We start from the raw sequence: 22,933 nt of genomic DNA on the forward strand, positions 1-22,933 counted from the left end.
ACAGTAGTTATGCGGACTTCCAGATTTAATTTACTTTTTTTTTTAATCCATGATGAAACAATAAAGATTTTTTCAAAGTGTGGTAACATACACCTTGATCCTAATCATATAGCTCTTGTCAGACTTTGAAATCACTGACAAATTTTATATGGTTGCGCTTGACTAAGTAAAGCTGTAACACCAGTATTCAAACACTAGAGGGCAAAAACGCGTGTACTCTTGGTTATACGTCTGTAACCCACCAGCAGAAGAAGAGGGTTGTTTACGCCTACGTGAGGTTCAAGATGGCTGCTGGAGACAACAGTGGCAGGCCGCCCTGTCTTAATTTCTCGGGCCCAGGTCCTCTGGGAAACAGCCAGCCGAGCAACAGCGTTTTCTCTATGCCCGCGTCCAATGGTGGAGCCGTGGGTGCGGCTGGCGGAGCTCAGGGTGCAGCGAGGCGGCCCAACCCGCAGTTGGGGCCTGGAGGAGCGGACAGCAGCGGTGTTTCGAGCGGAGCCCCGCCGCCTGCGCACAACTCCCTGCAGCAGTCCTCTGCGGCAGGAGCTGCAGCAGCGGGAGCCATGGCTGCCCCGGCGTCCAACATGACATCCAGTGCTGCTTCCAACGCCACTCCGACCACCGCACCAACTGCCACAATGGCCGCCGCTTCCGTGTTGGTTTACCGAGAGCCTGTGTACAATTGGCAAGCTACAAAAAGCACAGTCAAAGAGAGATTTGCGTTTCTCTTCAACAATGAAGTGCTTAGTGACGTGCACTTTTTAGTGGGCAAAGGCATGGGGGTCCAGAGGATACCTGCGCACAGGTGAGTAGTACTCAAAAACAATTACACGTGTGTTTGTTTGTGAAGATAATAATAACGTAATGCCTTGTCATGCGTGTCAGGTTTGTTTTGGCCGTGGGCAGTGCCGTGTTTGACGCGATGTTTAACGGCGGTATGGCCACCACCTCCACGGAGATCGAGCTTCCAGACGTGGAGCCAGCTGCCTTCTTGGCCCTTCTCAAGTAAGACCACCTGTGTGACTGACTGTCAGTGAAATTGGTCGGCGTGGTTTTGATGTTTCAAGTATGTAAATAACTTTGAGCGATTTGTAATCTCCTAACAACTGTCATGTAGCCCAGTGCTTGCATATTTGTGGGGGTTGTCAATGAGATTTATTGGGTTGAATCATTAAATAATATGCTAAACTTTTTCAGGTTCTTGTACTCAGATGAAGTGCAGATTGGACCTGAAACCGTAATGACCACACTATACACAGCTAAGAAGTATGCAGTGCCAGCCCTGGAGGCTCACTGTGTGGAATTTCTCAAGAAGAACCTGAGAGCAGACAATGCTTTCATGCTACTAACACAGGTCAGAACCACAAATGATTTCAACATTTATTGAGTAACTTCAAAGCAGAAGTAAACTGTTAATATGGGTTCTGTTGTTTCAGGCACGATTGTTTGATGAACCTCAACTTGCCAGTCTCTGTCTTGAAAATATAGATAAGAACACAGGAGATGCTCTTGCTGCAGAAGGCTTTACAGACATTGACCTAGGTAGAGCGGAGATGTTTGATTTTAAAAGGTATTTGTTTATCTGTATGAGCCTCATCTGAAGATCTTCACTGTAGATACGCTGGTGGCGGTGCTAGAGAGGGACACTCTGGGCGTACGGGAGGTGCGTTTGTTCAGTGCAGCAGTGCGCTGGGCAGAGGCCGAAGCCCACCGACAGCAGCTGCAGCCCACCCCAGAAAACAAACGCAAAGTCTTGGGCAAGGCTCTGTCATTAATCCGATTCCCTCTCATGACCATAGAAGAGTTTGCTGCAGGTAAATGATCATCTCTTTGCATGTCAAAATCATTTAAAGGGGCACTGTATGACTTTTTTGTTGGAGGGTTTGTCATCTGCTTCTCTACATGGAGATATCGCCTTGCATATTCCACAGTATGGCATTATACATGTTCATTGCTGCGGAGACTGCTGTCTCATTAAAGTGCCAAGTTACATCTCAGATCTGTGTAGAGCCAAACCCACTTAGCGTAAGAATAGTCAATGACAACCTATGTTATTGAGTAAATGCAAGATTGATACGTTTAATGTCATATCAGGACTTTCCAGAAAAATAATATCTCCATGGAAACAAGCAGGTGGCAGACACTCCATCAGAAAAGATACGCAGTGCATCTTTAACTTTTAATTACATTTTAATGAAGGTCCTGCCCAGTCCAGTATTCTGACTGACAGAGAAGTTGTGAGCCTTTTCCTACACTTCACTGTCAACCCAAAGCCACGAGTAGATTTCATTGACCGTCCTCGCTGCTGCCTCCGCGGGAAGGAGTGCAGCATTACACGTTTTGCACAGGTGGAAAGTCGTTGGGGATATAGTGGGACCAGTGACCGTATACGGTGAGAGCATACAGTTATACATCCATATAACAGCATTGGTGAAAAGATGTATTTCCATTCTGTAATTACATTTTATACATAATATTATTATGATTATTATGTCATTAATGTTCTTCATGCATTTCTCTTGCCAGGTTTTCTGTAAATCGAAGAATATTTGTGGTTGGGTTTGGTCTTTATGGATCAATACATGGGCCAACAGACTACCAAGTTAACATTCAGGTTTGTTTTAACTTGTAGTTGTTGTTAATAGTACAAACCAGAGGCACAGACTTATAACACCCTTGTCATTATTACTGCTCCTCTGAGATTTTGGTCTTGATTCCTTCAGATTATACACACGGACAGTAATACAGTGCTCGGACAGAATGATACAGGGTTCAGCTGTGATGGCTCTGCCAACACCTTTAGGGTCATGTTTAAAGAACCAGTGGAGATACTGCCTAATGTCAACTACACTGCCTGTGCTACACTAAAGGTTTGCAGTAGTGTACAGCTCTTGTAATATCCCTGTTTAACTTCACTTATATCTTAAATCTTACATTATCATTCTATTGCAGGGTCCAGACTCGCATTATGGCACTAAGGGAATGCGTAAAGTTACCCATGAGTCATCAACTACCGGCACAAAGACCTGTTTCACCTTCTGCTACGCGGCAGGGAACAACAATGGCACTTCGGTAGAGGACGGACAAATCCCAGAGGTCATCTTTTACACATAGTCACCCCCATTGTGCTCGCCATCTTCCATCAAGTCTGACATGTTAACACCAGCACAGGGGTCACACTGACGTCCTGGGAGCTAATCTGTCACACGCCATCCTCCACCTAATGAACTGCTGTTGGCTTTACCTGAAGAGTCAGTACATGGGCATAACCTGTCACTCGAGATGCTGTTATGTTTCCTTTGCAGTCATTTCCTTTAAACCTTTGTGTCATAAACACTGTACCAGACTCACATAGGAAGCAGGAAGTGATGGAAGAACCTCAATGAACCACAGCATCTCACTGCTGTCAATATTCATAAAATAACTGCTAATTCTTCTGTTTATCTCTTCTCCAAAAATTCACACCATTAGTAAAACCGACTTGCCAAGAAACGTGTCCGCCTCAGCATTATATGCAAACCTGCATTTAACAGCACTTGATTACACTCAAACTGTAACTTGCGACAACTCAGACCTCATAGGCTTTTGGGCATAGTGGCAAAGCTGTATTATATTTAACACAATATAAATAGGATACATCAAGTTCAATATGTTATATCTTGTGACCTTGCTTGGTAGTTGCCTAAACTCAAGATAAATGCACTTCTTGGCCTTGCATATGTTATTTCATTATTTCTCTGGACGCACACTAACTGTTTCTTTGCTTTGCTCTTAAAGTGTGGGTTTAAGAGGAAGGTCCCTCTTGCTTTGGAAAGGGTTGTATATTATGTCATTTAATAACATGTATCTTCAAATTACTATTGATTAAAGAGTGAAGAAAATGTGTTGTTCTGTACTTATCTATGTAACTCCAGGTATCTCAGGACATATCTATATTCAAAGTCAATTTGTTTTGATGTGTTTATTTGTTACATACACAAAACAAAAGTTCAATTCAGTTGTAATAATGTGTACTCCCGATTGTGATTGATTTTTTTTTTGTACATGACCTTTATTAATGAGAAATGAGAAATATTGCAGCTATGTCACAGTGCACTTCATAGGCCCAATCTGGCCAATGATTCGGAGAGAATGAATTAGGAAAGCGATAATACAATAATTCTACTCCAATTCTCCCAAACCCTGGCCCCAGGCACTTTGTGTACTGTAGCCATGAAATGAAGTGTGTTGCTCCATATACTCTAAAGCTGAATCTAATAATTCTATGTCTGTTTCTAACAATTTAAAAGAATGTGTGCGATGTATTCCTATTGTGCAAAAAAGTGCCCATGGGATGGGGTTTACAGATAGATTTGGCATTTTATCTGGGAATAGTGATTACAATTTGTCCAAATAATTGTCAAGAGCAGGAATACCCTCTTTGAGACCTTTACGCTTCCTGATTTCATTGACAACCTGTGAGGGTCTGGCGGCAGGGTCGTTGGGGTCTCCTTGGAGAATCTGCCAGTGGTCAAACACACACTGAGGGAATGCCTGTCCACCGGTGTTGCTGCGCAGGTCTGCAGTAAAACCTGCAAAAAACAGATGAATAGTTTTAAATAAAGTAACAGCAAAAAAGTATTTCCACCAGTCATTAACCATATCTTACCAAAGGATTCATTGACAGGCAGGTAAGCTTTAACCACAAACATGGGGGTGCCCATCACTTGGGATTCTTCAAATACATGGCCTCGTTTCCTGTTCAAAACGCCATAAATGCCGCCTACCACTTGCTCTGGACACTACAACAGAACAAGTAAAATGTGTTACATCTGTTCAACTATATGTAGAAGAAAACATGTGGAACTCACCTGAATCTCTACCAGGTAAACAGGCTCCATGACTCTGGGCTGTGCAGTGAGCTGACAAGCATACAAAACTCTGCGAGCAGTGGGAATGATCTGTCCACCTCCACGATGGATAGCATCTGCATGTAGTGTCACATCATGAATGTCAAAACGAATGGCTCGCATATTCTCCTCACACAGAGCTCCCTTGGGAAAGAAAACAAAGATTACAGCATAATAATAAAGTTGTACATTGCTGTTATGCGCCAGTAACAACTACCTCTTTCGTCGCCCACTGAAAACCAGCCACCACACTGTCCTTAATTTCATTGAGGTACTGAACACCCTTTGTCACATCAATGAGCAAGTTGGGCCCACTTCCATCTGGACCGAAGCACCAGATCTTTCTGGCCTCTGTCACATCCCATTCATATTTGTCGGCAAGGTAACGCGCGCGGACCTTGAGCTCCTGGCGCGCCGAGACTTCACCTTTCTCAATGTCCTCGGCCAGGCCATCTGGGAAGGGGCGAGCTTTCATGAAGAGTCGGTTGTGTTTGTTGGGGGACTTTGACAAGCACATTTGATCTGATTCTTCACTTACAGTTTCTCTGTAAGACACAACTGGATCTGATTTCTGTAAAAAAAAAAAAAAAAGGGATAAATTATAATTCTTTTCTGTCTACAATTCTACTTTCCATGACAACAAAGCCAAACCTTCAGTGGAATGCAGGCATGATCCTCCTCCAGGTCCTTCAGGCAAATCTCCAGGTGCAGCTCTCCTGCTCCAGCGATGATGTGCTCCCCAGATTCTTCAATGATACACTGCACCATAGGGTCAGACTTGGCCAGACGCTTCAGCCCCTCCACCAGTTTAGGCAGGTCCGCAGGATTTTTGGCCTCTACTGCCACTCTGACCACAGGACTTACACTGAACTTCATAACGCGCATGTTGTGAGCCTACAGCCCAAAGAAATTTCAAAGTAATTATTATTTCATCTGTACAATAAAAAAACACAGAGCACTTTCATGCAAAACAAAACAATAAAATAATATTGTCGCCTGACCTGTTCATATGTGGTTATTGTCCCAGTCTTAACCAGGAATTGGTCTACTCCCACAAGACCCACAATGTTTCCACATGGGACATCTTCAATTGGCTCTACATAGCGACCCATCATGAGAATTGTCCTGCATTTAAGAAATAAACTGTTAATGTTTTCTGTTCATATACAGCAATGTGCCTTATTTTACAGCCCAGACTTGCCTCTGAATTGGTTTAAGATAGAGATCCTCCTTCTTGCCCGGGCTGAAGTTTGGCCCCATGATGCGCACCTTTTGACCTGTGGACACGATACCAGAAAACACTCGGCCAAAGGCATAGAAGCGCCCCTTGTCACTGGTGGGAACCATTTTGGAAATGTACATCATCAGAGGAGCCTTGGGATCACAGTTTTTGATACCTGAAGGATGGACAGAGACTTAAATAACAAAAAAGCACTTATGCATGTAATCAAATGAGCTTTGTGTTGTCCTGACCCATGGCAGCCTCATCGTCCCCGGGGCCTTCATAGAGCAGTTCACAGCGGTACTTCTGAGCTGTCACTGGAGAAGGTAGGTGAATAGTGATCATCTGTAGCAGAGCTTCTCCTGCTGGAAGCCAACGCCGCATTACAGCTTTTAGGAGAGGCTTCCCTTCTTTCTCCTTGTCCTCAGCATCAAGTTTCACATCTAATTTCTCAATTAGTTTGGCTGTTTCCTCTTTTTTGAAATTCATGATGGCATCAAACACCTAAAGAAAAAGAGGAGGCCTTATTTGTTAAAACATTTCTCTTGTTACACAGAAAAAACAATGTTTGACAGATGGGTTTACCTTAAAAATAGGGTCAAGCACCAGCTGGCAAAAGGTGCGTGGATATTTCTGCCCATTAGGACCTGTGGCAGTTTTGCTAAATTTTCCAGTGCTTGGATCAAAATATCTAGAAAGTAACACAGTGTGTTCACTTGTATGCTATCACAAGGAGAATTCAATCCTGTAACACAAGCTGGCTTACTTATCTCCCCACAGTTTCTTCATCATGTCCTCCACCTTTTTGCACCTGTCTGCAGGGCTCATTTTAGAAGCACCTTTAGAAGCAAATTTTGCCACATACATCTCAGCAAACTGCTTCAGGGTGAAGGCCCAGCCGTGCAGTCCAGAGCCAAACCCAACTGTTCCAATAATTGGGTCAATCTAGGAAGACATTTTTATCTTGTTAAGAAAAAAAAAAAGAAAAAAAAAGTGTTTTTTTGACACCCACCATGATGTTTCCCATGGGTCCTCCCTCATCCTCTCCATAGGTTGAGATAATGACGTTTACATTCTCTACGATTCGTTGAAATGTTGAATAGAGTTCATCTGGCTCAAGCTGGAGCTCTAACAAGGCCCGGTCCATCTTGTTCATCATCAGAACTGGTTTGATGCGCTCGGCAATGGCCTGACGCAGGACCGTTTCTGTCTGTACACACACGCCTGGGATGGGCAGGATATGTGGATTATCTGCTTCAGGAGTGACATCTTTTTTTAATTTTAAGACCTACCTGAGACACAGTCCACCACCACCAAGGCTCCATCAGTGACTCTGAGAGCTGCTGTCACCTCAGAGGAGAAGTCCACATGACCCGGGGAATCAATCAGGTTGATTAAGAAGCCATTTCCATCTTTACACTGTTTAATAAATGCCATGTCATTGTCCCCAAGTTCATAGTACATAGAAATAGCCCTGAGAAGTAAATCATAGAAAATAATTTAGTAAAATAAAATATGAAGTTCACTTTTATTATTAAAAGTGCACATTTTATTTTATTCACATTCTATTTCACATTTTATTGTTAACAGTAATAAGGGGGTATGCTACATCCCTCCATACAGGTCCCTGTGACTTACGTGGACTTAATGGTGATGCAGCGCTCCTGCTCATCCTTTCTAGTGTCTGTGAAGCGGGTCTCTCCGGCTCGGGCTGAGGCAATAATTCCAGCCTTCGACACTAGAGAGTCGGTGAGAGTGGATTTCCCATGATCCACGTGGGCAATCACAGACATGTTCCTGATATTGGACTTTTTGTCCATGATCGCTCGGATCTGGTCCACGGTGAAGTTCACCTAATGGGAGGGGCGTGAGTTGAGTGAGGTGAAGTATTCATTCTTTCACTGTCAGAGGTGAACTCATGCTTCATGACATGTGTCTGTGATGTTTATGCACTCTAGCGGCTCCCTAGCTCTGTACCAAGTGCAGTTATAAAAAGAAAGGCATGTTGGAAATTGAATCCTGCAGCTTGGCCCTGTGGTGTGCAGTCGCTGTATAAGGAGTTTGACTTCTCAATAGGCAATGGATCACAAAATGAGTGAGTCACCACCACTCACTCAATGCAGCAAAATGGCTATACATTGCACAATTACAGCTCCAAATGATTTACAAAATACAAAAGGATCCTCGTGTAATCTCTGTCAAAAAACAAGTCCTGGCTTTCTATTTTAAAACGTTTTACACACAACGGCCATGTTCTAACCCACGTGGGAAGGAAATTTACCTCATTTGGAGTAAATTCGAGTAGAATAGCAAGTAATATGTCGTTAGTAGCCTATAATAAGGTTTTCAAGCGTATTTAGGTATTTATTATCATACTATAGGGACCATCCACCCAATAGATGACTGCAGCATGGTGCAGGCTACAGGCCTAGATGTCCCTACTTAGCCTCAAAACAGGTGCACAAGGTAAAGAGATTTCCAAGGGAAAACTGACAAATTCAGATAACATTTGGGCCTATAAGGGCGTGCCATTTTCATATCCCCATCACTTGTGCGTTTTTAGGGTACGGTCTGCATCTCTGGGAGACTGCGACACATTCTTCAATATAGGCCTATCAGCTGATCACCAAGATTCTGTGACCGTCAATGAATGTTTTATTCTGCGCATTTAAAAAGCAACAGGAGCTATAATGAGATAATAATGTACCGCTATTCCTTCATGTGCAGGCTGTACCGTGGCTGTGCTATCCGAAGGTTGTGTAAGGAAAGGATGACAAATAAAACATATACAATAAATCTTTTGACTAGCCTATGTATACCCAGGGAGTTTACTCACCATTTTGGCCGCTCTCGGTTGGTCTTCACGTGTTAGGGGTTATTGCGGTGAGCACTGCCTCTGAAGACAGCCAGTCCCGGTGGTGACAGGACAGAAGAGACCGAGCTGTTTCTGCGGCGGCCGTGTGGCTCCTGGTGGGTGCAATGCCAAATACCACCAGCTGGAGGCGCTGCTGCTCTTCCCATATCATCTTACGCTGTGAGTACACAGGTGTGTGCCAAAATTGTGCGGTGTGTCAGTCATGACCCCATACAGTGTAGTGCATGTTTAGGCTAGCCAATAGATAAATGACATAAAGAACAACACGGCCTATGAACATTTATTAAAGTTTATTATTAATTTCAGATTTTTGTTGTTAGATGAAGAGTTCTCTTCTACCAAATCTGAGAGTGTGACATCACTCAAGCCTACACAGCCTATGGTCTACAACGGCACATGCCGTAACAGTGCATGACCACAAGAGGGTAGGATGGGACCACACGATCCGTCTCATTAGGATAAATGGGTTAAGTATGACTGTTGTAGAACAGTACCAGCCTCTATAAAGGAGTACAGAGAAAAACATGTTCACGTGTGCTGTACGGCAATAGGAATATAATTGGGCCTTTGGAGAAAAGCCACGCTCCTGGCAAGGCTGCTTTTTCTGAGCAGACAAGGCTTTATTGAAATCAGAGTATACTGATTTTCCCAAAATATGATTAATAAATAATTATTCCACAACAGAAGTGTATCCACTACTGTATGCTACACTACATAAATATTAATGTAAATCTGGGTATAAAAGACAGATCACAAGAAATCACAAAAATACATTTACTCAGGACCTTTACTTGGGTCTTGATTATATAGGAAGACACTGCTTTGCTTTGACATCCACTGCATTATTGTGTTCCTCTCCAGACCACCAGTAGAATGCTAACAATAATGAGGTTGGAGCTTGTCCTCTTTCTTTACTTTCATTGAAAAACTCTGACTGCATCAGGCATGTAAGTGATGCAGAATAACAAATGTTGTGTTTTATTTGAAGCCCATTTCCCCATATTCCAAGATGGGAGGAAAACACATTCTGAAATATTAATACCCAGGGCAACACTGATCTGATTTCAAAGATCTAATGAGCAAAGAATAACCTCTTTGCTCATTAGATCTTTGAAATCAGGTCAGTGTAGGTCAGCCTCAGAAGCAGAGGTGGAATGTAGCCAAAAATTGTAGAGAAAATTACTCAAGTAAGAGCAAAAACGTATTTGGGAAAACTATTTCTCAAGTAAGACTAATTTAAAGTAATTTAACATCTGTTGGCATGTAACATTTGATTTACAATTTGAAGTTAATCTAACTGGAAGCATAAAACATTTAATACTGCACAATATCTGTTATTTTCAAAAGTCACAATTAAAAATTATGAAATCATATATGAAGGTGTGTTGCACAAAACACACATTTTCAAATAATCTCAACATAAAGCTTTTGTCACTTATAGTAACCAAAACCTTTATACAAGTGTACTGTTACTTCAATACAAATTTTACTGAAGTAAGAGTCAAAGTATGAAGCTAGGAAAAGTAACATTTCTCAAGTAAATGCAACCGAGTACTACCCACTTCTGTTCAGAGGAAACCTGCAAAAATAGGAAAATATGTCTATGAAAGTGAGATAATCATATAAAAAATCTTATTGATTATGATCTTATGATGTTCCTGGTGATTGTGAAGCTGTGGAATTTCCCAGGTGGTTGTTACACTTATGGCTGAACTTGAGATAACGGTCATGTCTATGCTTCATGACTGTTGAACCAATCAGTGTAAATAGCAGGACTAATGGTGTGCTCTCCAAAGCTTTTCAGTCAATATTAAAAGACATCAGCAATCCGGGTTCATCCTAAATTTTATAGGTCCTCAACTAAAGGCTCCACACTTTGGTTTAAAATGGCACAGATTACTGTGACCAGATTCAGGTCCTGTAAAATTTGTCCAAAGCTATTGTTTTGTCAAAGTTTTACAAGCAATGTATCCCCATTTCTGATAAAACTTGATACCTTCCAACAGTAAAGGGGCCAGTATATTGTTATTTGTTTTGCTATAATGCAAAGAATCTATCTTGAAAATTACCACAAAGCAAAAAAAGGCACTCTGCTGCATCAACATAAATCCATCATTATATACTGACCCATAAATAAGCAATGTTGGGAAGTAACTGATTAAATGTACCAAGAATACATTCATTCTAATACAATAACTTTTTCTTTGGTGTTGTTCAGAATACAGTTACTTTCCTAAAATCAAAAGAATGCATTATTGTATTTGATCATGTGATTTAGGCTTCAAACTGCACATAATCAATGAGAAAAACAGTGCGTGACTGAGTGCATGTGTGATTTTTCCATCTCCAATTAGTGATTGGAAATCTTTAAAAATGGTGAAACAAATATAAAGCTATTATTAATGCTATATTGCATCTTTACACTATAATTTCAATGCAACACAATGTAAAAGTTTTCTAAGTATTCAGAATATAGTGCTCCGATAAGATCATGTAACGGAATATGTTACAAAATGCTTTTAAATTCAGTTATTCTGTAATTAAATACATTTTATTCTTCCCATCACTGTAAGTTACTCAAGAATGCACAATGTTACACTCTTTTTACACAATTTTATTTATACTCATCATCCCAACCCAGACTTGTCTCAGTTTGTAATATTGAAAATCTGGTCACCTTAGTACAAATACTATAGCCACATCAAGAAACCATGTCAAGAAGGTTTGTGGTCAGGCTATTCCAATATCACACAGGCTTAAAGTGCTTTTGTTTTATATACATATACGTGTATATATACATACATACACATATATATGTATTGTTTACTCACTTTTGTGAGTTCAGGTGAGTTCTAATGGACATGAATGTGCTGAACTCTGAGTTACACCCTCTTCCTGGTAGATGTGCTTTGTCCTGTAGAGATAATGTCTGTGTGTACTTTGGCTCAGTAATCTTAGGAGGGAACAACAATAAAGATAGCAGACTTGGGCTGTCATGCAATTAAACCATTACACATCTACAATTGTACAAATTTGCTTGTGAGGCAATGAACACTGTAATTACTGCTACTTATCAGACTGTTTTGTTATTATGCAAGGATTATTCAACAATTTAAAGATAATATATTTAAACTGTTATAAAACTGAAAAGTGCAAATCTGGGTTTATCTAGAGACTGAAGTAGAGAGAAATGTTCACTTGTGATGAAGAGAAAATTGCCTCTGATGAAGTCAAAGGTATAACAATTCTCTGAAGTGGAGACTGCTTCGTGCTTCTGATGGTCGCCTATTTGACATTTTTTCCTCAAGAAAACCGAACTAGCTGAAAAATGGCCCTCCCTACTCAGACAATTGTTAGACAAGGATACATGATAAATAATTTAATATGTAATAATTTTTCTGTCTAAGTTTTTAACGGTAAAGATTGCTGTTATGCAATTCACTGATTTATGATGGCAAACAGATGCAAATATTTATGACAATGATAAACTTATGATAATGCAGAAAGTTCATACCACATGTTTCTTTTGAGGGACATTTCAATAATCTGAATTTGTGGAAATATTAATTTGAAATATCCCATTAAAATGAGATTTGGTAGTTTTATATGTACGTGAATTAATTTGACATTTCAGTTTAAAGGTTCTATATTATGCAAAATGAACTCTTTAAGTCATGTAATAATGTTGCTGCCTCATCAAAAACATGCCTGGAGTTGTGTTTTGTTTCATTCATGCACGTTTGAGTAACTCTGCTTTATTAGTTTACATTTCCAAAGCTCAAAATGTTCTGTTCCACCTTGTGATGTCATGTGGTGGTAGTTCTGAAGTTAACAATACAGTTGCCAATGTTTAGTTCAGTAGAGATTGGCAACTCCATTGGCTGCAATGATCTAAATGATGTAGTGAAGGTGTATGGAGTTTAAAAAAACATTGGAGCACTTCCCTTATTACCATATGACAGACATGTCAAACTCAGGCCCGAGGGCCAAATTTGGCCCGCAATATAATTATATTTGGCCCGCGAGATCAGATCAAATATGTATTAGAGCTACCCCACCGATTACAGATAAACTTTAAACTATAGAGACAATGTTTATTTAAAATGTTGTTATTATTTTATATTATAGACCCACGACTTAGTCCCAGTTTTGAATTTTGACCCTCTGTGAATTTGAGTTTGACACCCCTGCCATATGATATCACAAGGTGGAACAGAGAGTTCATTGTTTGAGGAACTAAGTCTAAATATGCAGGGTTTGTGTGTTAAACAAGTGTGAATGAAACAAAGCACAACTCTAGGTATGTTTTTGATAAGAGAACATTATAACATAGATCATAAAACAGTGTAATGGGCCTTTAAAATCTGTTTACAAGCCACATTATAAACACCTGAGGTAAATTGAATGTGAAACTATAATAAACAGGGATAAGTCCAGACATGTTTTGATTACATCTTGTGTCTCAGGATTGGTTATTCAGAGCCTATCTCATAGCTCATTGGACAGTGATCATCTGGGTTGGGAGTGCAAAATGAAGATATGGCATTTCAACTTTGTCCTCTGAAACATAGCTGATCATTCCTCTCAAAACCAAAGAGTAACAGTTCACATGGGATTGTTTTTGTTGTGTGCTTTTAACCTGGCCTCACAAAAATTTAATCAGTTTTGGGATGACACTGACAACAGAAGAGGTGAGTAGACCTGTCATGATAATTACTAAAGCAACTTAAGCCTGAAAATAAAAGTGCTTTTAAAGGGGGCTATTTTGGTGTAAATGTATTTGAAAACATTAATTTTGTCTTCTTTGTATATTAACTTCTTGGGTTCTTTTTAAAGAATAAATGTACTTCTTGGATTCATGAGTTAAATGATGTATCTACCTTGTTGACATGTTTCAGCTACTAGCTGCAAGTCATCTTCATTTCAGGCTCATGGTTTAAACATGGTTTACATTTTTTTAAATCAAGAAGTAACCCAAAAACCCAAGAAGTAAATGTATTTGACAGTGTTTAAGTCCTGTATGTCCTGTGCTCTGATGAAGCCTTACTTTCAGGTCCAAGTTGGGATGGACGTGATTGACTTACTGCTACGAAGCACTGATGAACAGGCCAACAGTTACCACAGCAACAACAATTGGGCCCTAAACATTCAAGAAGTGAGTGGGCTCTTTTAGCCATTAATCCAAGAATTACTCCTGTCTTTTTAACAGTAGGTTGAGTCATCCAGTTGGGTTAATATTCTGAGTAAGATTTAAGTAATTGAATGATATGGCTGTTTGTCAGTGCCTGTATTCAAGTGGTGTGAATGTAAATGAAGTGCAATTAGTCCTTAAGTGAAGTGCGTGGGAGAATATAATGATATGATTAAGTTAAGCCTCACAGTCATGTTAATTTGGTGTTCTTACTGACATACCCCTTCGGTCAGAGTCCCAGTCCTGGGGAGAGCAGTGCTGATGACTTCCTGGAAAGCCTGCTGGGTGGCAGCGATTGCTCCTCAGCTCCTGCATCCCCCCTGTGGTCCCCCTGTACCTCCTACAGCGCCAACACCGAAGACCAGGCCGGGTGTCCTGCAGAGAGCCAGGCTTCCCTCAGGCCTGTATCAGAATGTGCTGCGCTGTGGCCCTCCCAAATGGAGCTGTATCCATCTCCAAGCAAAGTCAAGGTGGAGAGAACTTCTGACGTTGCAGTTGATCTAGGTAAGACCACAGGCTATTAGTGCCAAGTGTTCACATTTGTAGTCAAGTTCATTATTTAGATTTATTCTGAGTCAGCCAATACAAGCCAACTGGTAGGATGTCTGGTGTAAAACTAAAATCAAAATAATGTTAGTCATGAAGTAGTAAGCTGCAGTTGACTTGTTGATGATGATTTGTAATGGCTTTAAAGAAGGATTCTAAATGTACATTTAACAAAAGAAACTAAGCACTTTGGACACATAATTGATTATATTGTGGCACATATTTTTACAGTCTTTTAAGAAGACTAGTGCACGCTGTCTAACTCTTTATTCACTTTTCTTAGTACAACGTTATGGTCCCTCTGACCTTGCTCAGGTGTAGGCTTTGAAAAACAAATTTAAACAACATATTTAAAAAAGTGAAATCACCACACAATACAAGTGGTGTGACCTAGAAACGATACAGTAAAGCAACGTAACTACTAGACCAAATGGTTCTTTATGCTGGAAACTCTCACTGAATCATAACAACAATGGCTGTACACATGCAGTGGTTAAGGGTCCATTCAGAGCCATATATTTGTTTTTAGTTTTTTTGAATGATAAACGGTAACATGATTATCATTCATCATGTGAGTCGCCTGAATGAAAACATTTTAATTATGATTTGGCTTGTGATGGTTTACATGTGCTGTTAAGGCACAGCTAGCAATGAGGTGAGCTATAGCTATGTACTGTAGACATTACCTGTGAAAATATTATAATGTGGGGAACACCTGACTGCAATGAACTCAGCAGAGCATTTACCCCTAACTACAGTCAAGTAGTTAGTACAAGTCATAGTCAAGTACTGTTCTGGGCTGCATAGCATAGCGTATATGAATACTTGAATAAGTTCAAGGGTGATACCTTTTTGAATAAGTATGTTGTTTTTTAATAACTTTATGTGTAGGTTGTGATCCTACTGACCTGGAGGAGAAATCTGGACTGATGTACTACCTTAAAGCGAACCAGCCATCCATGCAGCCCTCCAGTCAGCCTCTCACTGTGAAGGACCTGCTTCTATCCAACCTTGGACAGAAAGTGAGTACAAAAGGAGCGCTAGATGTGCTTACAGAGTGAAACCATGTTAGTGTCAGCCAATTTAATTTTGGAGAATGTTTTCTAATAAAAAGGCCAATTTCAGACTTATGAATACAAATTAGGATAAAGTGTTGAGGGTTCAGTTTTAAATGAAAAACCTTTTTATTGTAAGTACTGATTCTGACAACATTCCAAAATCATTATAGGATGTGCCAACTTTGGATAAACTGTACAACAGTTAATTAAACTGGAAAATTCTGGCTGTTTTGTCCACAGGGCCAGAAAGTGTTGCAGCAGTCACTACCAGAGCTGGTGCTTGATGAAGATGAGAAAAGACTTCTAGCAAAAGAAGGAATGACTCTTCCCAGTAAATTGCCCCTGACCAAGGTATGAAAACCTGCAGATATACTGTATGTAGGTCAAGCCTAATCCATTGTCCCCCGCTAAGCCTCATCTATCTTTATCTCAAAAAAGGCTGCCTCCTCCAACCTAGTTTCTCCTCACTTACACCCCATTTCTTATTCTTTTTTTGTCTCGTTTTTGTCCTCTTGACTGTTTCATCTCCGTGACAAGTTTGAAGAGAGAGTTTTGAAGAAGATCCGCCGGAAAATCCGTAACAAGCGCTCTGCTCAGGAAAGTCGGAAGAAGAAGCGGGAGTATGTTGATAGTCTGGAGGGAAGGTACGATGAGACGCTACATCCTCTCATCCAGTCTGTGCAAACACAAAGTCACTTCTTGGGTATACTGGCAAACTAATTAAGTTTCACATATTTTACATGATCAATAATTTGAGTCCAGAAGGCATGTTGGGAAACTTTAACAAAAGTGACAGAAGTTGTAGTTAAAATGCTCTGGAATAATAGGAGCCACCATATGGATGACTAAACCAGGGCTAGACACTGACAAAAAGTTTTGAGAACAAAACTGCTTCACTGCTCAGGACCTAGCTAATGAGTCTGGGGAATTGTAACACTAGTTTAAAAAAGGCACTTCCCCTAAAAAAAATGTATGTCTTGATAATGGGGTTATGTGGAGAGATAACTCCATTATAATTAGACAATAAAGTAAACATTATTAAATACATTAACAGTAAAAAGATAGCACACAGACCACAGTGTCATTTTATCATTAGCAATGTTTGATCATGAAACAAGCAGAAGTGTTCTAGCAGAAGTGAACCTTATTAGCTATGGCTGGGAAGAGGCCTAAAATAACTGTGTCAATTTGTTTTCAATCAGAAGACAAATCCAGAGACCCTATTTTTTCAGTACTATGCTAATAAAGACCATGAAAATGAACTACCTTTCAAGTCATTTTAACCCATCAGAACTCAGACCCCTAAATGAATTAAAGAAAATTCACCTATCACCTACATTCACCCGTAAGTAGTAAATGCTCAGTTTCCATAATTTGTAGGAAAGAAAAAATCACATCTACAAAAGGGTCAGAATCCGGTTTGGACCTGTGTCACTAAAAGCAGTGTCCAAAATAAATCATTTCCATTTTAATAATAACTATACAATCTATACCTGGACCATATTGTGTAAAATTGTTTTATTTCTACCTTCAGAGAAATGAGCAGTAGTAGTAGAAGAACAGAAATGACAAATTTAAGTATAACATAACCTCTTAGAGTAAACTTCTTTGAATCAGCTAAAATAATTTATCTATTTATAATGATGTCTTGTCAGTTACCAATAATGTTACATATATGTCACAGTAGGTTTTCATCTTGCGTCACAGCAATTTTTGTGTTCTATTAATTTGTAGAAGTATAATGTAAACATCAGGGTACATGCAATAATTTAAAAAATGTTGGTGTATGAAAACAGTCAGGAGTGACTCTGGGATTGTATGAGGTCAGAACTGAATGAAACTGTAAAGAACCATCCAGGCCTCTCAAGAGGGCTGTTACACTGCGGTCACATTTGAGTTCTTATAAATATTGTCAGGATGACTTGATTCAGATGTGCTTCAGTGATAAATAATGAAGCCTTTATCTGTAGAGCAAAGAGCTAGGGCCTATAGTTCAAGCCACTGGAGGGAGAGAGAAAAAAGCTGCAACTCCAAAAAGACAAGGTTGTAGCAGTGACAATGACTGGAGTGTGTCACATTTTACATGCAAACCTGTGTCCACATGCCTCCTCCATTGTCTCTTTTGAGGTCAGCTGCATAAAGCTAGTGGACAAAGGAAGTGTTTGTATATAGAAGCTGCAGCTCACACAATAAAGGTTATTAAAGTCTTGAACTTTCAATCTACATTAAAATTATCTCTATACATGTCTATATTGCATCCACAATGTTCAATCATTTGATGTGATTATTTCAGATGTAGGGCAGAGGCAATTTTATGGACCGTTAATGTCTTTTGAAGGAACATCTTGATACTTTTTGCTGGGGATTGAGTCCACAACTTTGCCATATTAATTTTGCGGCTATGTTTTCTTAGTAGTAAAAACAGAGAATGTTAAACTTTGTGGAATTTTCCCATAAAAAACAGACCCATTAGAAAGATGTTAAAGGGCCCATGTTATGCTATTTTCTGATCTATGTTTTAATGTTGTTTCCTTATCACAAATATACCTTGAGTTGTTTTTTGTGTTTAACACACAAATCTTGCACAGTTAGGCTGCATTGTTCTCTCAAACAGAACACACTCCTACCTTGTGATATCATGTGGTAATACCGGAACTGCTACACAGTGTTTTTAAATGAGATACACTTTCACTAGAATTATTTGGATAATGTCATCCCTCTACTGAACTAAAGGTAAAAGGCAGCTGTTAATTTGAAAACTACAATATAATATACTTGCCAGGGAAGGGGGGGTGGGAGGTGGAGTTGCAGTTAATACAAAAACATAAATCAACATTGAAGTGGTCTGCGTAGTTCCCTCTGCTGTGCCATAACTATTACTTTTTAAGCAAAGGGACTTGTAATTCAATATATTGTGGTGATCCATAATATTACAAAGTGAAACAAGCCATTTTGAGCTTGGGAGATATAGACAGACTAATAATAAATAAAGGATTACTCAAGCATGTTTGAATGAAACAAAACACAACTCCATGATGAGGTAACATTCTAACAGCTCACAAGAGACAATTTTGCATATTATTTAACTTTAACTTTTGACTATAAACCAGTACAAAACATATTGTCAGTTAAAAGGCAAATTCTATTGTCACCTGCCCTTTTGCTAAATTTTACAGTGAAAAAATTACCATGCTAATGTTGTGTAGATGTCCTTGTGGTTAACAGCAGCAGATGGACATGCTTATGTGAAGCAAGCACTTTGCACAATACAACTGTCTAGTTGTCAAGACAACCCTTGAGACCTTAGGTCCTCTCTACCCATGATGTACTATTGCAGTAGTGATGGCTACATTTTAGATTTAATATTATATAATAATAAATATATATGCCCATAGCTGTGCACTACTCCATTAAAAGAGTAAAATAACAGCATAACAGAGCTGCATACAAGAATAATTGAAAAAGGCAAGGCAGTCCCTTGATCACATCAATTTTACAGGACTCTGAGGATTTGATTGGCACTCGCTCAGTATCACAAAAGACTAATTATGAGGATGAGCCTGTGCAGGATCAGTAATAATAGTTTATATGTATGTATATATATAGATATAGATATAGATATAGATATAGATATATAGATATAGATAGATAGATAGATAGATAGATAGATAGATAGATAGATAGATATAGATATAGATATATAGATATAGATATAGATAGATAGATAGATAGATAGATAGATAGATAGATAGATAGATAGATAGATAGATAGATAGATATAGATATAGATATAGATAGATAGATAGATAGATAGATAGATAGATAGATAGATAGATAGATAGATAGATAGATAGATAGATAGATAGATAGATAGATAGATATACACACAGATTCTGTTTGTGGGGAATCTTATCAATCTCTCACAGGTCCAAAATATAACATGACTCACAGCAACTACCAAGAAAAAGAAGAACTCATATCACAAATGTAAATAAGTTTATTTATATATGAATGTATTTCTATACAAGCATATGCCCATATTACACTATCTTCTATATCTATTTGTGATAATGTTGTTTCCTAATCACGAACATACCTCGAGTTGTGCTTTGTATCATTCACACATGTTTAACAATCAAAGCCTGCACATTTAAGCTGAGTTCTTCTCTTAAACAGAAAACACCTTGTGGTAATACAGGAAGTGCTACACTGTGTATTTGATCTTGATAGAAGTCATTTGGATAATTTTCAGCCCTGCCAATGTCTAATGAACTTAAGTTAAAAGGTAGCTGTTAACATGAAAACTTCAACATGACAAGGTGGAACAGAGCACTTTGCTCTTTGGAGATGTAAATACATATGATAACTCAAACATGTGTGAATGAAACAAAACACAACTCTGCGTATGTTTACAACAATACAATATTATAACATGGTTTAACAACATTATAACATGGTTTAAAGCTCACAAGAGTTAATTTCACACAATATAGAACCTTTATGTTGTTCTGCCCACCTTTATGTTAATGCATTTTCAAAATCTTTGTCACTGTAGGATGTCTGCAAGCAATGCTCACAACCTCGAACTGCAGAAAAGGATCCAGCAATTAGAAGAAACTAACAAGTGAGTGTGTTATTTTCAAATCTGGTAATTAATTATCAACAGTGAATGAGTGTTGGGAAAACTCATTTGTTTGACAAAGTGGTTAGTTAATATTTTAGGCTTGGGTTGTTATGGTGGGGCATTTGTCATGTGAAAGATTGTGTTTATTGAACTTTTACATTTTGAATCCCCACTCACCCGTTTTGTTTGGAGAAAGTTATATTGATTTGTAATGATTTTGTTTTTGTTGCCTTTGTTGTATCTTGTATCTAGGTATCTTGATTCAAAGGTTTTAGTTTGTCTGTACACCGTGTAACAGAGCAGTGAACATGCCCAATTTAAAACGTAAACTTTTTTATATCTGTTCCTTCGTCATGCTATGTCTGTTTGAGGTCCTCCTAATAAGGGCAGCTGTATGACACATGTGACAGGAAGCTGTCAGTGGGTATTTGTCACAATGTGTGCACTAAAATCCATATACACACTCAATTTAAGGGGCTTGCTTTCTTTTCTTGAAGTAAATCTTTTATTATCAGTTCAACAACATAATTTAAAGTTCATATATTGAAACAGATTAAAGGTGCTTTGCTCAGCTTTTCTGGTGGAGGCACTGTCACCTGCTTGCCTCCATGGAGATGTTATTGCTTTGCCTGGAGTGTTTCTGTTGCTTAAAATACAATTAATTCTCTCTGTAAACAGGGTTGCCTCTCCACAGCTCTGACCTATAATGTAGCCTATAGCTGTGTCTCTTGAGATAGATAGGTAGATAGATTTAATCTCTACTATGGAACATTCTAGACAAAGCAATAACATTTCTACGATGGACCCTCCACCAGAAAAGTTGCGCAATGCACCTTTAAGATTAGGCTAGTAGAACCCATGGCTAAGGTTAGGATCAATCTTAAGAAATTAATGAAAACCCAACATATGTATGTGCGTGTGAAATGTGCTGATCACTGCTTATCCCAGATTGTGTAATATACGGAATGTTTTGTCAAATTTTGTCTCATTTTCATTATTTACTCTCTACAGGGCTCTGTTAGATCAGCTTAACCAGCTACAGACTGTATTTGCTAACAACTTTAAGAAGGCAACACACAGAGGGACATGTATATTGGTAAGACATATACCACTCGATTTCAAGTTAATTTGCACCATAGAGAATTGTTACCGTGTCCATGTCAACATGATAGACAGGCCAATAGCAAATACATGGAGGTATAGATTTAAAACTGAAAACATCATTAAAAGGCGCTATTCGTGTTCCTCTGTTGAGCTGCGTTGGGCTGTGTTTACCTTCAGGGATTAAATCTAGTCTGTTTGAAAAGGGCTTCATGTCAGATCAGCTTTTCTCTTGTGTTCTGCCACTGACCCACTATCTGCGTTTCCTCTCCTTTCATGACTAGGTTTTGCTCCTGTCCTTTTCCCTCATTATTTCCTCAAATCTGCAGCCAGACCCTTCGAGCCAAGTGAGCCAGGGAGACTTCACAGAGACACAAGGTCCCCCCTCACACAAACTCATTACATCACACACACGCGCACGCACACACACACACACACACACACACACACACACACACACACACACACACACACACACACACACACACACACACACACACACACACACACACACACACACACACACACACACACACACACACACACACACACACACACACACACACACACACACACACACTGTACATACTGATGAACTCTGCTTGATTTCCACAGTGCTGTCACGCTCCCTGCAGTCCATCCAAGTACAGGACAGCTCTGCCCGGCCACTCCTCTCTGCCCTCAGAGGGGTAGAAGTGAAGCGTAGTGGCATGGAGAGGATTTGGTCCTGGACACAAGAACCCACAGCAGATCACAGGCACCAGGACTATGCATGATCTCACTGAGCTCCACCCTGCCGCATTACCACCCAAGAGGGAGTCCGAGTGTCGGGCGGCTTGCTAATGCAGATGCAGCATCCATATGAGCACTCTGATTACATTTCTGAGCCTGTTCCTCAAGTGGAGCCTGGGGTAACAGTCATCAGCAGCTTTACATCTGGACAGTTGACAGTCTATACCATGCGTTTATTGTATGGTAAAGGTGAAAGAGACGCTTGTGCGTTGTAAATAGATGTTTTTTGCAAATGTGAAACTAGTAGTAAAGCCTACTTAATACATTTTAAAGATCTATTGGCTGATTTGTTCTCATTAAAGACATTATGCTTGTCTTTATAGAGATAGTAGAGCTTTTCTCAAATTTTCCACAGTATAGCATTTAACTTTTCTATCTTGCATTATTAAACTACAGTTGTTTTTGCTAAAAGAATACCTTGAAAAATATGCATTCTTAAGGCCACACACTACAGGATTTTTCAGTCTTTTTTAAACATGCGACAAAAAGCACACACCACAGGCACGAGGAGAATCTAATGAGACTTAAAATATGACTGCGGACCACTGGACCACAAGCTACAAAGTTGTGAGCGCACCTCATGTCTGCTGTTTCCTGTCTAGAGTAAAACCACTCACTTTGAGACTCTTAAGTGT

General features: G+C 39.5%; 3 protein-coding genes across 4 annotated transcripts; 2 read left to right on the plus strand and 1 right to left on the minus strand.

Moving 5' to 3' along the window:
- Positions 1 to 262: 262 nt before the first annotated feature.
- On the plus strand, positions 263 to 3,881 carry LOC110157592 (BTB/POZ domain-containing protein 2). The gene is made up of 9 exons (XM_020921953.2): positions 263 to 805; positions 886 to 1,005; positions 1,198 to 1,354; positions 1,437 to 1,542; positions 1,617 to 1,814; positions 2,200 to 2,392; positions 2,527 to 2,614; positions 2,724 to 2,870; positions 2,953 to 3,881. Exons 1-9 carry the CDS (start codon positions 285 to 287, stop codon positions 3,112 to 3,114), a joined length of 1,692 nt encoding a protein of 563 aa, XP_020777612.1. The 5' UTR covers positions 263 to 284; the 3' UTR covers positions 3,115 to 3,881.
- A 149-nt stretch (positions 3,882 to 4,030) lies between these two features.
- LOC110157273 (elongation factor 2) lies at positions 4,031 to 9,069 on the minus strand. The gene is made up of 14 exons (XM_020921566.2): positions 8,948 to 9,069; positions 7,750 to 7,964; positions 7,404 to 7,585; positions 7,124 to 7,335; positions 6,878 to 7,056; positions 6,697 to 6,802; positions 6,363 to 6,615; positions 6,091 to 6,286; positions 5,891 to 6,014; positions 5,541 to 5,783; positions 5,107 to 5,460; positions 4,851 to 5,033; positions 4,649 to 4,781; positions 4,031 to 4,571 (listed from the first exon to the last, which is right to left on the minus strand). The coding sequence occupies exons 1-14, from the start codon at positions 8,948 to 8,950 to the stop codon at positions 4,378 to 4,380; spliced, it is 2,577 nt and encodes an 858-aa protein (XP_020777225.1). The 5' UTR covers positions 8,951 to 9,069; the 3' UTR covers positions 4,031 to 4,377.
- A 4,429-nt stretch (positions 9,070 to 13,498) lies between these two features.
- Positions 13,499 to 22,543, plus strand: LOC110159072 (cyclic AMP-responsive element-binding protein 3-like protein 3-A). 2 transcript variants are annotated; one of them, XM_020923635.2, is made up of 10 exons: positions 13,499 to 13,677; positions 14,040 to 14,141; positions 14,411 to 14,681; positions 15,615 to 15,745; positions 16,022 to 16,132; positions 16,319 to 16,425; positions 20,337 to 20,405; positions 21,417 to 21,501; positions 21,791 to 21,884; positions 22,122 to 22,543. In XM_020923635.2, the coding sequence occupies exons 1-10, from the start codon at positions 13,657 to 13,659 to the stop codon at positions 22,280 to 22,282; spliced, it is 1,152 nt and encodes a 383-aa protein (XP_020779294.1). In that variant the 5' UTR covers positions 13,499 to 13,656; the 3' UTR covers positions 22,283 to 22,543. The 2 variants fall into 2 exon arrangements, with proteins under 2 accessions (XP_020779294.1, XP_055007738.1); XM_055151763.1 differs by lacking the exon at positions 21,417 to 21,501 and having other exon boundaries at positions 22,122 to 22,254.
- The last annotated feature ends 390 nt before the right edge of the window (positions 22,544 to 22,933 follow it).

Source organism: Boleophthalmus pectinirostris, unplaced genomic scaffold (genome assembly GCF_026225935.1).
Source record: "Boleophthalmus pectinirostris isolate CB_2022bp ecotype Guang Dong unplaced genomic scaffold, ASM2622593v1 HiC_scaffold_16, whole genome shotgun sequence".
NCBI lineage: Eukaryota > Metazoa > Chordata > Actinopteri > Gobiiformes > Gobiidae > Boleophthalmus > Boleophthalmus pectinirostris.

Coding starts and splice junctions, on each gene's coding strand:
- LOC110157592 (XM_020921953.2), top strand. CDS start 285: ATGGCTGCTGGAGACAACAGTGGCAGGCCGCCCTGTCTTAATTTCTCG. Junction 806..885: donor CAGAGGATACCTGCGCACAG/GTGAGTAGTACT, acceptor CATGCGTGTCAG/GTTTGTTTTGGCCGTGGGCA. Junction 1,543..1,616: donor CTTTACAGACATTGACCTAG/GTAGAGCGGAGA, acceptor TCTTCACTGTAG/ATACGCTGGTGGCGGTGCTA.
- LOC110157273 (XM_020921566.2), bottom strand. Junction 6,015..6,090: donor TATCTTAAACCAATTCAGAG/GCAAGTCTGGGC, acceptor TCTTAAATGCAG/GACAATTCTCATGATGGGTC. Junction 4,782..4,850: donor TTTACCTGGTAGAGATTCAG/GTGAGTTCCACA, acceptor GTTCTGTTGTAG/TGTCCAGAGCAAGTGGTAGG.
- LOC110159072 (XM_020923635.2), top strand. CDS start 13,657: ATGACACTGACAACAGAAGAG. Junction 20,406..21,416: donor CAATTAGAAGAAACTAACAA/GTGAGTGTGTTA, acceptor TACTCTCTACAG/GGCTCTGTTAGATCAGCTTA. Junction 21,502..21,790: donor ACAGAGGGACATGTATATTG/GTAAGACATATA, acceptor TTTCATGACTAG/GTTTTGCTCCTGTCCTTTTC.